This window comes from Stylophora pistillata, chromosome 12 (assembly GCF_964205215.1).
Source record: "Stylophora pistillata chromosome 12, jaStyPist1.2, whole genome shotgun sequence".
Classification (NCBI taxonomy): Eukaryota; Metazoa; Cnidaria; class Anthozoa; order Scleractinia; family Pocilloporidae; genus Stylophora; species Stylophora pistillata.
In genome coordinates, this window is record NC_142530.1 from 2,802,485 (window position 1) to 2,817,500 (window position 15,016).

Sequence of the window (15,016 nt, forward strand, 5' to 3'; positions counted from 1 at the left end):
TTTGCCAAGACTCGCTTAAGTCACCCCTCCCTTCATTTTGATAGTCTCCCCTACCCTACCCGTACAATCTGAAGGCACGTATATACGTAAGTATGCTTGGTCAGTTGACAACCAAACGAAAAGAGGTTGACCATATTTCATGGGTATGAGGCCCTGCCACATGTTCGCTTTGTGCGCGTGGGAGCCCTGCTATCAAGCAGACAAGTTGATCCAATACCACATCCTCTAGACTGAATTTAGAGTTCAAATACTTTTGCTTGAACTCCTAGAAATAATTAACATGTAACTTCTCCCTTTCATATCCAGACAAGTAATGAGAATACTGTATGTAATAGGTTGAAATTGTTATCTTGGTGTCATACAAAATTCTTGTTACTAATTTACAAGAAAATGCGAGGCAGCTAGAGAGGGAGAATTCACAATCAGATCTGAGGAGTTTAAAAGTTTATGCAGTGAGGAGAAACTTTTACCCAAATTTCTGATTAAGGTGAACACAATAAATTCCAAGAACTTACACCAAGGTTACAAGGAAACAGGAACATGCAGTCTTGTGCAATAACCACTTGACCTCAGCTGCAGAAGGGATCTAATTAATTCTCAGGACTGAGTATTTTTTTTTTTTAATTCACCACACCATCTGGTAACTGTAATCACCCAATTGGGGCTTTAGTGACAAATCAATCATGTTTGGTAATATTGAAAAGGTTTCATTGCAATATGGGCTAGTTTGCAAATTCAAATCATAAAACTATGACCATTTCATCAAAACTGGAATAATTTTCGGAAAATGACTCTGCTTACAAGTGGTTCGAAGAGAAATTTGAATTTGCCATGGTATTTTGCCGTCACTTACTTTCCTACACAGAATGGTCTTAAATTGTAATCATCTCGTTTACCATGTTGTTGTCGTTTCATGGAACCCAAGATCGCCGATTCCGAGCGTAAGCCGGCGAAAAAGTCTCACATTTAGAAATTACATACTCCTGTTGCTGTACTAGTTTGGAGAAAATTCAAACGTCGACGTTGACAAGGGGAAATATAAAACCAAATGTAATCGGCAACATGGCCAAAAGCTTTAGGAACGAATTGCAAACCAACACACCGAGATCCAGTTTGGCAGCTTACTATTTCGCAATCTTCAAAAGAGAAAGAGCTAAGAAATAATGTATCTTGGTATGTTTACACAAAAGTGATTTCAAAGGTCCTTCCCGATAAATCTATTACTTTGTGCACTAGCTTGAACTGAAATAACAACCTAACGCCTGTTGACGCAGTAAACAAACTTTAATTCAGTTCCATACACAACATCCTATCATATCTCGTTAGGAACTGATTTACACACTTCAATTTCTCTGGACGGTTTCGAATCGCCTACCTATTTAAATACAAATACGTGTTTATCATCGCATAGTTCAACTGCTTGTGAAGTATAACTGAAATTCAACCAACAATGTACAGAGGAAAAGGTAAATAAGTAACAGCCTATGCTACTTCTAAATCGTCCATCGTCCCTTCGACTAGAATTTGAAAGAATATGTCTCTATCACGATCTCCTGTCCTGTAATACACAGATAATCACCTTGTCGTTTAGTTAAAGGTATAAAGAGCGGACTTGCACTGACAAATTGAAACGATTTCATTCTCCGTCTTTATCCTCGTTTTCCGACTGCCACAATGTTAAATTGTCACGAAGGAGTTGCATTATCAACGTGCTGTCTTTGTAACTGTCTTCTTCTACACTGTCTAGTTCTGCTATCGCCTCATCGAATGCGCTTTTTGCCAGCTTACAGGCTTCTTCAGAGTCGTTTTTGATTTCGTAGTGGAACACCGAGTAATTCAGCGCCAAGCCAAGCCGTATCGGGTGAGTAGGGGGCAAGCCCTCCTTAGCCTTATCTTGGGCTTTCTTGTAAGCGTCGTTCGATTTTTCCCCAACTTTAGCCTTCTCATCACCTTTTTCAATCTCAACCACGTAGCGATAGTAATCGCCCTTCATCTTCAGGTAAAACACATTCGCCTCTAATTGTGCTCCACTAGTTCCTTTTTCTTCCTTGGGAAGAAGGTATTTATCGATCAACTCTAGAACTTCATTGCACATTTTTCTCAATTCGCTTTCAATCTTCTCTCGGTACTCTTCGGCATATTGTTTTTTCTCATCGTTTTCGTTCTCCGATTTCAACTCTACGCTTGAAATAATTCGCCAAGCAGAGCGCTTTGCGCCGACCACGTTCTTGTAAGCAACCGACAGCAGATTTCTCTCCTCGTGATTAAGCTCCCTGTCTCCCATTTCCTCCACCACTTTTTTCATTGCCGCCACCATATCTTCATAACGCTCGGCTTGCTCTGCTATTTTTGCCCGGTAAATATTTTCGTCTACCTGATTCATCGCGACTTCACAGTATAAAAAGCTACAACCCACCCAAAATGAAAGCTCTCAAACAAATTTCAATGGACGCTGCAGGGAGCTGCCTTCTCTTCCTTAGTCACGTGTCTTAGTTGAAGTTTTGCGTGATTTCTACCAATCAACATCGCCAACGACATCCGGGAGGTTTCTTAACCAGGAATGCGTGGAAAGGGTGTTGGACGCTAAATAGAACTGTGAACCCCGTGAAAATGAACAAGAACTGCATAATATCCACAGGCGATACGGAAAATTTAATGATAAATGATCAAAATGCACAGCAATTAACCAAAAACATGTCCTTCGATTTACCAACTTCCTTTCTCCCTCCTTTCTTCACCTTGTAAATTTATCGCCAGGTTTTTTCGCAGTGTCCATGCACGCTGGAGTCACACTCGCGCGTCACACGCGTGTGACGATCGCCCAACTTTCCAAACAGCCTCGCGTGTTGTCCTCGCATGGGGTGTCCTCAATATATTTGAAGAACCATTTCAAAGCCAAGTAAATCCAGGTTTTATTTCCCTAAATAAAAAAAAAAGGATATATTGCAAACATTTACATCAGGGTTGAGTCAGTCAACCTTTAACTCCAATGAGTGACCAAGACAGAATTTCTCCTTACATTATCAATACAATCCCATGGCAACATGTGATGAGAATAAAGAAAAATATTGAACAATCCTTTGTGTGATCAAGAAATGTTGTGGAATTCAGCAAAGTCTCAAAACTGGGGCCACCATTGGGTTTTACACTTGTAAGCATCATTCTGCTATGAAAAATTTTATTCTAAACCATTGCTCACAAAAGCAGATCCTTCACCTTTCAACTCCTACATAATTAAAATTAGAACATGCATATTCCACTGGTCCAAATTCCCTACCCCATCCAGGTAAGGTTTTAAATTCCCTACCCCCTGACAACAATCAAATGCTCATGTGGGTGGGATGGATAATAGAATGTTGAAGCTTTAAACTGATCCATGCTTTAGTTTAAATCGGGGCATCAAAGTCAACATGCACTATTCTCCACTTCTATGGTTGGGCTTAGGTAAGTTATACTGGCATATGATTGGGCATGATGTCATAGTCAGAGCATCAAGTATAATGCCCGCATAATGAAACAAATTTAACAAACTTAACTGCCTATCTAGTACTAGTGGAGTTTTAAAGGTCATTTTCAGCATATAGGTCTCAAATGCAATTTCTAGAACTTTTCTGTAATTTCCCAAGGCTAGGTTACTTAATTTGAAGGCCTGGTTAACCTCATGTACTCAACAAGCGATAACTATGTTTGGCCTACTCTTTTCGAACAGTGTGTGGGTTCTTTAATGTCCCACAAATTTTTTTTTATCACATACAAGGGCTTGTGAGACGGGACCTCCATTTATTGTCCCTATCCGAGAAGACTAGAAAGTCTAACCACTTGCAGATATTATTATAAAGGCAGCACTTTCTTCTCAGTTATTTAAAGACCCTGAGTGTTGGTCTGGCCAGATTTGAACTCACGACCTCCCACACAATAGTCGGGCGCTCTACCAATTGAACTAACTGGGAGGCGGTTTGGTTAGTAAATGACCCATAATGCAAACTTGTGAGCACACTGCATGTCTTCAGGGGGCAACACTCAAAAGTATAATGCTCAAATTTCCAAGTATGATATATCTGATTTGGTCATGTTTCTATAAATGCAACATGGGAAAGAAAATTATTGAGGGATGGGACAAACTGTAAACAAGGACACTGCTAACATGCCATTGGAACACACAATGTTTAATATGATTCCTATTAATGCTACCTAAATTACATAATTAATTCTTTAGCAATTATCTCACATTTAATATTCAAACAAAAAGAGGTATCAGAGTGATTATCCTCATATCAATCACAGCCACACCGTTACTGATGATGGCTGTCACATTTTCAGAAATTACAGATCAGTGAACAAAATTTCAACTCTAATTATCAGTGGCCTAAAAAAAAAAAAGAAACACTGGAAGGCCCTGGTATGAATCAATACCTGAAAAATCATATTAACAATGGCAAAGGGAAGATTTGTGAACAGTCCAGTTAACTCTGTCCTCCTTGGACTGACATGCCTAATTAATAGGCCAGAAGAATGTAACCAAACAGCTCTACCAAACACGACTGTTCCTCTTAAATATCCATGTGCAACGACATGAAGACATGTCTCTTTGCTGCTTACAAAAATATGATTATTGACAGCCATGCTAGTTTCTCTTTCTCTGAGAAAAAACAGGAAGTTCCTGCTAACATTCTTTATGTTGACCAGTACCCAAATGAAAAAAAAAAAAAAAAAAAAACTTAGCAGATTCAAACCATTTTGCATGAATCTCTCAGGAGGAGAGGGTTAACAATTCTCAAGATTACACAAAATTCATATGGAACAACTTCACTGTTCCAGCTAGTTAATCACCTAGCCATAGCAGTCCACAGTTTCATAAAAAAAAAAAAAAGAGAAAAACTACTGGAAAAAATATTCATTTACCCTTAGTTATTACTCTCACCAAGGAAAAAATATCCAACCGTTAAGTAATAATGTAATTCTATCAACTACGAGCTCAAGGCAAGAATTAATTGTCATGATCTAAACAAGTACAAGATTTCACTTTAATTATAATCTACCATTACCTAGTGCTTCCTAGTGATATACCATAAAACTTTTAAGAGTCACGCTTTAATTAATCTATAATAACTTCATTCTCTGCTACGTTCGCGTTCTGTAGTCAGCATCGGAGATGACGGACTGGGGCTACCAAACAAGAATACTGGATGCTAATTGACTGTAAATTAACGTAACAGTATTCTTTTTTCCAATGCTCTATGCAAAGAAGATAACATTGTACATTAGAAGAACGTTGCTTTCTTGACGTATGCTTTACGCATTGCTGTCTTTGCAGGAGTTGAGGTGGCATTTACCATTAATAATGTAAAAGCTTTGAAAACAGACCGAGATCTATCTTGGGCTACACCAAATCAAAATAACATCTGAACCTTAGAAAAGGAACTTGTCTGGAGAAGATCAATAAGCAAAAGTATTGATTTCCGTTGCCGCTTCTATCGACTCTTAATTAGTAAGTGAATATTCTTTCCAGCGAAAACCACTCAGTCATTTTCAGCGCTGAGATTTTAGACTAAGTACACAAAAAATTGCAAACTCCTTTATCAATCGTCTCCTTGTTGTTCCGCTTCTTCTTCTGCCTGCCACAGTGTTAGGTTATCGCGGAGAAGTTGCATTATCAGGGTGCTGTCTTTGTAAGAATCTTCTTTTACTTCATCCAGTTTAGCTATCGCATCGTCGAAGGCCGTTTTTGCCAGCTCGCATGCCTTCGAGGAGTCGTTCTCGATCTCGTAGTAGAACACAGAGAAGTTAAGCGCCAATCCAAGGCGGATGGGATTCGTTTCTGACAAATAACTTTTACTCTCCTCATTAGCTTTTTCGTAAGCTTTTTTAGATTCTTCGCTCAGCCTCTTCCTATTATCTGAATCAGGTGGCTCAATTTCCACGAGGTACCGATAGTAATCTCCCTGCATCTTGTAGTAGAACACTTTTGCTTCTTCTTGGCCGGTAGCATTTTCCGCCACAGCCAGAAGATTTTTGATCAGTTTTAGGACTTCGTTGCACTTTTCCTTCAGTTCACTTTCCACGGTCTGTCGATAACTCTTCGAAAGTTCCCTTTTAGATTCGTCATGTCCTTCTTTACCCTCTAAGCTCGAAATAATTCGCCAGGCGGACCTTCTTGCACCCACCACGTTCTTATAAGCCACTGAAAGTAGATTTCTCTGTTCGTCAGAAAGGACCTCTTTGGTTGATTCTACTAATTTTGTCATATGTTCAACCATATCATCATAGCGCTCAGCTTGTTCGGCCAGCTTAGCCATCGCAACTAAATCGGCAGGGCTCGACATGGCGTCCAATTCACAGTAACAATAACTACTATAAGCACACTCCAAACCTTTTACAAGCAGATGGACGCTTTTCCGTTCGATGGGAGCTGTCTTCCTTCTGCTTGTTAATGAACGATTTTTGACCAATCATGGTCTTAGTTGGCATCCGGGAAATTTTTTAACCGGGAAGTGGTAGGCATGACGTCATTGCGAAAAACTTGCTTTTTCGTTCCTTTCTCTCTATAATTACTTGATCAATTATTCTGCTTTGTTCTTCCTTTCCATGTATGCTTTAATCGGCTCTAGTGTTAAAAATCAGATGGAGACTTATTTATTCACTCTATTTTCATAGCTGCACCCACCAACTCTTTTTTAACCCGTGGCTAAAAAATTTTGTTTATTACATAGTATAAAAGATCCTTATGTACCTGACGACTGACGAACAGTTCCAAGATTCTCGGAGTTATTCGACGGCGCGCCGAAGACTTTCCGAATCAGTCGCCAGCCGGAGCTATCGTAAGTTCTGGAAAGCATAGACTTTTCTCTTCTCACTTTAGTTGAGTTAAAAGTGCTCAGAGAGGAAATGATATCGGAAAATAAAACCCCGCTTTGCATGTCCTTCAAAGATTTGATAGGATTTTAGTGAAATGTTAATGAAAAGAACAAGTATGTGCCGCGAATAACTGAGAAATCAAGTTGTAATTTTTTTCCCCTTAGTGTTGCTTTTCTGCCAGAAAATTTTTCTGAGTTTAACTTTCGGGTACTCCGAACTGCAAAAATGTTTTTGCCTCTAAAGCACCAAAAATGTCATTGCGTAGATGAAAACTCCGGCAAAATTTCCCAGCTTCAGTTGAGTACAAAAGCGCTTAAATTTCGAATCCATGCACGAACAAGCGGGGTACGCGAAAAATGATGTTTGCGAAATAAGCGAAAGGACGAAAAAAAAAAAAAAAAAAAAATGCAAATCGGAGTCGTTTGCTAACAACGGCAAACGCGTCATCCTCTTGCCATGCCATGCCCTTCTTTTACTCGCCCCTCTCACGCTTCACTTTGCCGAGGACAGCAAAGGAGGGCCCTGATCTCCTTTCACCCGCAGAAAAAAAATTCACGTTTCACGCATAAAAAAAAAGGGAAGACTTCAAATTTCTTCTCTTTTGTACAAGGTTTCAGGTAGTCTCTTTCCCAGCCTTTCTTAGCTCAGACTCGTCACGAAACGCTCCTCCCCACGTTCGACTAGGTTTCAGGAAAACTTTGAGGTTTTCACACTGTTTTATAAATTCACGGATCACGCTCGTCTTTCTATAAAATTCACGCATCACATATTATCTTTCTTATCGATTTATCAAGCGTCAGGTTAAACCCTTCGCCACCGAAGGGTACACAGGCTTCCCAACCTAACATTTACTCAGCGATAGATATAAAGGAGAGGCTACTAAGTAGTGAGGGAGATTTACAAACATGGCTGCTCGAAGCAGATATTCTGAACTACCTGGCATTGTAAGTATCCCTTTTAACTTAAATGTTTTGTTGTTATGTTTCCAACGTCCATTTTCAGTCCCCTGTAGATTTTTGTCATATTTTCTTCCCTTTTTCTCTTCATTTTTAGGACAATCAGCCAGATGTTTATGAAACTCCCGATGTTACAGAAAAAGCTGACCAAGAGGGTGACTATGCGGTAAAGTACTTTGTCAAAAAAAATTTTTTTTGACTGGAGGAGAATCAAAAGTTATTATTCAGTTTCCCGCAATTCTTAATGCTCATTACATGTACTTAAGCTTGAATATCTTAAAATGCTGCAATTTAAAGTCCCTCTCAACGAAAGCGCATTCTATAATATCAGTTTTTGTATATTTTTGCCCTACCCTTCGAATGCGCCGTTACTTTAGAAAAAAAAAAGGTCAATTCAAATCTGGAAGGGAAAAAATAAACAAGGAAAAGTTGTTTAAAAATTGTTTTACTTCATCTCTTATTGTTTTGTACAATTCTTCAGGCCCAGAATGGAGACGAAAGTATTCATTTGTTAAAAATTGACGCTAAAGAAGCATTCGAGAAATTTAGTGGAAAATATTTAGACCCAGGGAATGCTGGTAAGTGGAAGTTTGAATTTGATTAATGATCTTGATTAAACCAACCAAATATATGTTTTAACCACTTTCAACTCCCAAGACCTGATTGTTGATCCTCCCCTCTAGCTGCTACATATTTCCTTTTTAGTTAGCTTAGAGAATTTGGTGTTAGATCAAGATAACAACTTCCACAGTTAGCTCAATGGATAGAGCACTGGACTGTTGTGCGGGAGGTCGAGGGTTTGAGCCCCGGCCGGACCAACACTCAAGGTCTTAAATTAATTGAGAAGAATATGCTACCTTTCTATAACATCAAGAAATGGTTAGATATTCTAGTCTTCTCGGATAGCGACGAGTATGGAGGTCCCATCTCCTGCAGGGTTAGGGGTAGGAGACATTAATTTCCCATGCACGGGATTACTGTGTGATGGATGTCCTCCCCTGGGGTGGGATGGGTGGGTTTCCACATTTGCATTTAAACGAGCTATCGCTCATATGCGATAGGTGGTTAAATAAAATTACTTACTTGGTTTGAGTATTCTCATTACCTGTTTGTTGGATAATGTATGGATATTATAAGGAGAAGTTACATGTTAGTCACTTCAGGGAGTTAAAGTGTTAAACAATTGACAAGAGGACTGCAGAAAATGATAAGACATGAACAAAGTGATCTTTTCAAACTGTAATGACATTCGCAATTCCAATTGAGTAAGTTACTACACAGTGATTTCAACAACTCGCTTTTCCCTTGAAGTTGCAAAAATTACAAGTCTCAAACTAGAGCCAAATTATTATGACATAAAATGATATTAAACATGTGTCAAGCAATGACTGTAACAAAGTAGAGCTGATACTCTCTTAACTCTTTGAATTATGAGTGACCAGCATCTAATTTCTCCTTATAGTGTCCAGGGCTCGAATTTAATTTTTAGATCACTAACCGTTTGGGTTGGTAGACATCTTTTTTACTAACCAAATTATAAAGTTTGGTATCCAAGCTCACAAGTTACGATATCTCAAATATTGAACATTTTGATAATAACGACCAGGACAAATTAAAGAGTAGCTGAAATTGCATGGTGACCTTAAAAACAGTGATAATTATGCACCTATTTTATTTCCCTCTCATTTACCATCACGATTAGTCAAGAACAGTACACTACAGCACATTCAAGAGTTTAAGTTGATTAAACAACTTGAGTATTCTAAGTATTCCTCCGAGAGTCGGGTCTACGTGCTCTTTGTCCTGAGGTCTACCAATGTTTAAATATGTTAGAAAATTTTACTAACCATGTCGGGTTAGTTGGACACATTTTTAGTAACCAAACGTTGAAAATTACTAACCATTGGTTAACGGGTTACTGTTAATTTCAAGTCCTGGTGTCACTCCAGAATTACACATTAAGGTCATGAGATTAAAAGATATGATTACCAACCTAAGAAACTCTTGATTGTTAAACAAATTCTCCTTGTAAGCTCCCTAAGAAATGTAGAGAGAACAGTATGGAGAATATGCATACTGATGTTAGGGTGTAAAAGGTTAAATAATAATTGTAGATCACAAATGCCTTGTTCTTCTTTTGTTTACTGTTCTTTTACAAATGGCCTAATTGTAGTAAAAGTTTTATGTGCGCCATCATTTGGTAACATTACGTTACATTACATTACTTGACTCTGGTGATGACTTCTGCACAGGTTGTCGAAATGTCAGTCACTACCACCGACAACAGTCCTTCTCAGGATTAGACTCGCCCGGATTTTCACACTACACTTTCACATGTTACCCCAGGGTTCAAGCCATTTGCTGCATTACGTGACATAGCTTATATTTAAACTGTATTGTTCAATGTAGTTTGTTCAGTTTTACTCAGTAAGTCCACAATTATATATTTCATCGTACCACACGTCAGGCAGCTTCTTCACCAAAACTCTTGATCCTTCAAATCGGCACTCTTAATCCCACAGGTAGCAATGAACGTTTCACTCCAGTAATTTATTCGTGTTTTTCTCGTTGCCATGTTCCTACCAATGGCATAGCTCCACTCTCTGCATATAAACCCACATACAACCCACAATTCCTCCATTCGCTCTGACAAAGGGCTAATGCTTGAAACATTGGCTTTTTTATTCGTTACGGTGGCTAATTTTCAATATTTCAACTTAGTGGATATAACCAAATTACCTTCTTTGCCATTAGGCAGTAATTCATCAGTATCGTAACAAATAGGTTTTCACTTGTTATTTTCTTTGCAGTTTTAACTGTTCCAATCAATACCAACTGGTGTCAGCAATTGTTGAGGTTGAATATACTGTAAAGTCACGTTAAAATTGTTTTGGTTTTTCTTTGCTTAGAGCTAGTCACCCATGGCAGCCACAACAATATAATGACCTAACTATTATCTAGATCCTGTCAGAAATGTAGCCTATTTTGAATTAAACACTCATAAATTGATCTGAAGCTTCATATTTATATTTATGGTGAATGGTTTGTATCCTGAAGTAACAGTTGATAGTGTCATCTAACTGTTCAGGTAAAAGTAGTCCTGAGAAGGACTACTTTCCAACAATCTGCTAATTGTTTACCAACTGTCAGTCAACTGTCGGATTACTGTTGACCAACTGCCAGTGGATGTGTTGCCAACTAGTTTCGCCTTGAATAAACAAGAAGCATCATTTGTGTGTTGGTGGTGTGTGTTGGCTGACGTGTCAGTCAACACATGTCAGTCAACGCTTCGGTAGGATTAGATTTGTTACCTTACCTGTTGTTAGGGCTAATGACTGATATTTTAACAACCTTAGCAGAAGTTGCCATTAGAGTCAAGGCTGATACACAAACGCAATATACAGTAAACACAGAGCAATTTAGACAAGGTAGATTAGATGAATATTTCTGATACAAGAACTCGAATTCGTAATTTTGTTAAGATGTTTTTTTTTTTTTTTTTTCAGATTTTTCGGGAAGGTGTGGTCCCGAACAAATGAAAGGCTATGTTACAAAAACTGAATATGAAATGTTAGGAGAAGGAGCAGCAAAAGAGACACCACAGAATAAATTTAACCGCCTTCAGCATGAAATACGAGAGCTGGCAGAAGAACTGGAGCAAATTAAGGTGAGCTTGGTTTTATGACTGAGAGATCTGTGGCTGAGTTAACTGGACTTTTTTTACCAGAGATTATAGTTTAAGCCTTATTAGTTATTATATAGCTCTTGTGGTGTCCCTCTCTACCAAAAATTGGTGACAAAATTGTTTACACTTTGACATTTTCAACCCCCTATTACTTCAATTTTGTCTCTTTTGCCCCTGTTAAGTAAACCTATATATGTCAATGATGTAAAGTATGGTAGAAACAGGAATGTTATTCATTTTTCAAGGAAATACATTTTCTGCCTCTTGTTCCAAGAGTTACATTTGATCACAATGCACTAAACCACTGGCTTAATTCTCTGATTGTTTTAGGGCACTGTTCAAGATGAAAAAGAGGAGAATAAACTTTCGCCAGTTGTTCTGGCACAAGAGGTTAGTATTTCATCCTATGATATCACTCCTCAGTCACATTAAGGTCACAAGAATAAAAAAAAAAAATTATTTTACCCTTGACAGTGTTTATAGCACACAAGTGCTACAGTAAAAACCAGCATACAAGAACACCCATTTTTGGGGTTCAGACTGACTGGGTTCTTATATATTGGGTATTTCAGGTGAAATCAGCTTAAAAGTGTTCTCAAGTGTTCTTAATTTTTTATTTCTAAAAAATTGTAAGGGATTAACTAACTATGATAAAATACATAACTTATAATAATTGTAATAATAAGACTTTTAATTCCAAATACATATAGACTTATACATATAGTGAAATTACTAGCATTTATACACAGATCTTAGAGGAATACCACAGTAAAGCTACAGACTCTGTTTGTTCTATTAAACTGAAAAGGAAGAGTTTTTATATATAAGAACAATTTTCAATTTTCAGGCTGAATGTCTTCTTGTATATATGCTCCTTTTTTACCAAATTTCAGCCTGGGTGTTCTTAATCCTCATGTTGTTGTATGTGGGTTTTTACTGTAGTGGGGCCAAGCAAACAACTGAAACAAATAATTCAAATTGAACATAATATTGTTAAGAATCCCAACTGTCTGGAGGCAAACCAGTTGGTTATTTACAAGTGTGATCAAGGATCTGAACTCAGAGCTATTGTGAAACAAATCCAGGTAGTGGTCAGGGTGGGATTTGAACCTGGGTTGGGACTTGAACCCAAAAAAATGATCACCAACTGATTTGATTGTGAAACAAATTCTTCTTGTCAGCATGGAGGAAATGCATGGAGAACAGTATTGAGAATATGCATACTGATGTTAGGGTTGAAAGGAATATGCTTTGAATTAAATGGCAATAGTTTTAACATAGATATTAACAATTGTCACTAACATGCAGAAAAAGGATGTCTTATTTCAATACCATGTTTAACTTAGTAATTTTAATTCTTTATTTTAATTTTTTATCATGTTAGGTGCAAACCCTTCAAAAACAGGTAAGGGTATCTTCTATATGCTCTTCATATTTGTCCTAGGCTGTTGTAAAACTCTGACGAAATATATTTCGAAAAAAAAATTGCTTGTGCTGAATTAAACAACAAAGTTCTCACTTACACTTCCATGATACCCTAAAGTGATAAACAAATTTTCCTGTGGAATGTTAGTTTTGTTGCTCGATACATTTTTGTGAACTGTTTTTGAAACTAATGTGATTTTTATTTTTTAATGTATAATTTTTTTTGCAATTATGACTGGACAAAAGGCAAAACTGATGAAAATCAAAACTGTTTGAAGACTTTAAACCATAGAAAAATTTGAATCACAACATGAGTTCCTTTGCAAAGGAAATATGTTCTGTGCGATACACTGTTGGACTGCACAGAGATGAAAACTTCATTTAGTAATACATGGTTATAACTAAGAAGTTACACAGCAGTCTGAAATTGCAAGTAGGAGGTTCAAAGATGGTTAATGACTCATACGTTGAATTTCGCCAGCAGCTGAAATTAGGGACAAACCTGGTAACATAGGACTATTTTCAGTAATAGACATTCTAATATTGAGGACAATTTATTGTCAGCCTTTTGACCCTAAAGTAGTGATCGATATCACCAGTCTAAGAAGCTCTAGATTGTTAAACAAATTCTCCTTGTCAGCACCTCAGGAATGTATAGAGAACAGTATGGAGAATATGCACACTGATGTTAGGGTGTAAAGTGTAATCCATTATACTGAAAGTCCAATCTATGTATTTATGCATGAGTTTATCATTTACCGTTTAGCTTGAAGATTTACATCTGGTGAATGTCCTTGGGAAGGAGGTACACTGGTCTTTGTGTTCTTCTAAAATACAATAAAATGTAATAAAATCTTGGGTGGAGAATCCTTTTACAGCACTATGTACAAAAACTCACGACAGACATAGCTGCAGTGTTCACAGAATCAAAAACTCAAAAAAACAAACTGTAATTTCAATAAAACAGAATAAAAGCTTTCCAACAGAGATTTAAATTTATTGGGTTGGGTTGGTATATTAAAGGGCCTTTTTAGCATACGTCAGAAGTAAACAACAGTCTCTTGAAACCCAGCCAGATCACAGGAGGCTCAGCAATAACAAATTAGCTATTAACATAAGTAAGGCTAGTTCAAGATGAGTACAAACACCATTATGATAATGATTTTGATTTTGGACCCTTGTCCCAACAAGTACCCCTCTCTAAAAACGGGCTTCCCTAGAATTTGTTTTGTTGATAAGAGTCCCTATTCTGTTTCAATGATAGCACTGGTAGAGTATATTCCCAACTGTTCTGATATGACTTTTCAATGTATATTTGTTTTACAGATTCTGCTATTTTTCCCTTAAAAATAAACAGCAAAGCTTTGTTTCACACATTCTTCTGTTTCTCAAAAAAAAAATAATTGCCTTGTACCTATTTAGCACCCTGTTTTGGAATAAGCAGCCTCCCCAGGAGAATAAGTGCCCCCTGGCACTGAATCAAATCTGTTGTGTTTGTTAGTTCTTTATGAGGTTTCTTTGTAAAGCTAGGTCACTAGGCAAAGGCCAGGCCACTAAGCAATCACTGTTGCTGTCCTGTTCTTTACCATTTACACGTGTTTCTTCATTTGTGATTAAAGCTATTCAGAAACCCAATCTGTGTGTTCTTTCCCTCGATTGAACCCAACAAAATCCTTTCAGTACATGGAAAATTTTCCACACTTTTGGCTAAAATTGTGGCAGGTGTATGTTATGATCCCGGCAGCTAACCAGGGCCATTTTGCCAACTTCTTTCTTTTCAAGCTGACTAACTCCTCCAATTGGGAAAACTTTAATTCACAATACTTCCTTTATTTCTTGTTACAGGCTTTGACTGTGGTATCAACACCACAAGCCGGGTTGTCACAGTAGGTCAAATTGATATGTTTATGATAAATGTTAGGCAATGCTTTGCGCATGTGTACTTAGTAAAAAACATTGTGACCTGCATATTTAGCTTCACTGGGTGTCAGGCAAGGGCCTCAAACCCAACAGCTTCAGGTAAGGGTCCCAAGAATGACGGTTGTGACTTAAATGGATACTTCCAAATCAGGTTTCTGAGTAAGGACTGGAACTG

At 37.7% G+C, this 15,016-nt stretch overlaps 3 protein-coding genes across 3 annotated transcripts in view; 1 reads left to right on the top strand and 2 right to left on the bottom strand.

The window, feature by feature from the left end:
- Positions 1-1,265: 1,265 nt before the first annotated feature.
- LOC111323472 (14-3-3 protein beta/alpha-B) lies at positions 1,266-2,484 on the bottom strand. Its single transcript, XM_022926830.2, has one exon. The coding sequence runs from the start codon at positions 2,381-2,383 to the stop codon at positions 1,637-1,639; it is 747 nt and encodes a 248-aa protein (XP_022782565.1). The 5' UTR covers positions 2,384-2,484; the 3' UTR covers positions 1,266-1,636.
- A 1,663-nt stretch (positions 2,485-4,147) lies between these two features.
- On the bottom strand, positions 4,148-6,419 carry LOC111323471 (14-3-3 protein beta/alpha-B). The gene has a single exon (XM_022926828.2). It carries the CDS (start codon positions 6,321-6,323, stop codon positions 5,580-5,582), a length of 744 nt encoding a protein of 247 aa, XP_022782563.1. The 5' UTR covers positions 6,324-6,419; the 3' UTR covers positions 4,148-5,579.
- A 1,232-nt stretch (positions 6,420-7,651) lies between these two features.
- The window catches only part of LOC111323493 (dynactin subunit 2), a 13,982-nt gene continuing 6,617 nt past the window's right edge, over positions 7,652-15,016 (top strand). Inside the window, exons 1-8 of the mRNA XM_088740637.1 lie at positions 7,652-7,799; positions 7,909-7,977; positions 8,293-8,389; positions 11,318-11,478; positions 11,827-11,886; positions 12,881-12,901; positions 13,688-13,726; positions 14,767-14,807. Coding sequence (XP_088596763.1) covers positions 7,761-7,799; positions 7,909-7,977; positions 8,293-8,389; positions 11,318-11,478; positions 11,827-11,886; positions 12,881-12,901; positions 13,688-13,726; positions 14,767-14,807 — 527 coding nt within the window. The 5' untranslated portion in view covers positions 7,652-7,760. The remainder of the gene's footprint in view (positions 7,800-7,908; positions 7,978-8,292; positions 8,390-11,317; positions 11,479-11,826; positions 11,887-12,880; positions 12,902-13,687; positions 13,727-14,766; positions 14,808-15,016) is intronic.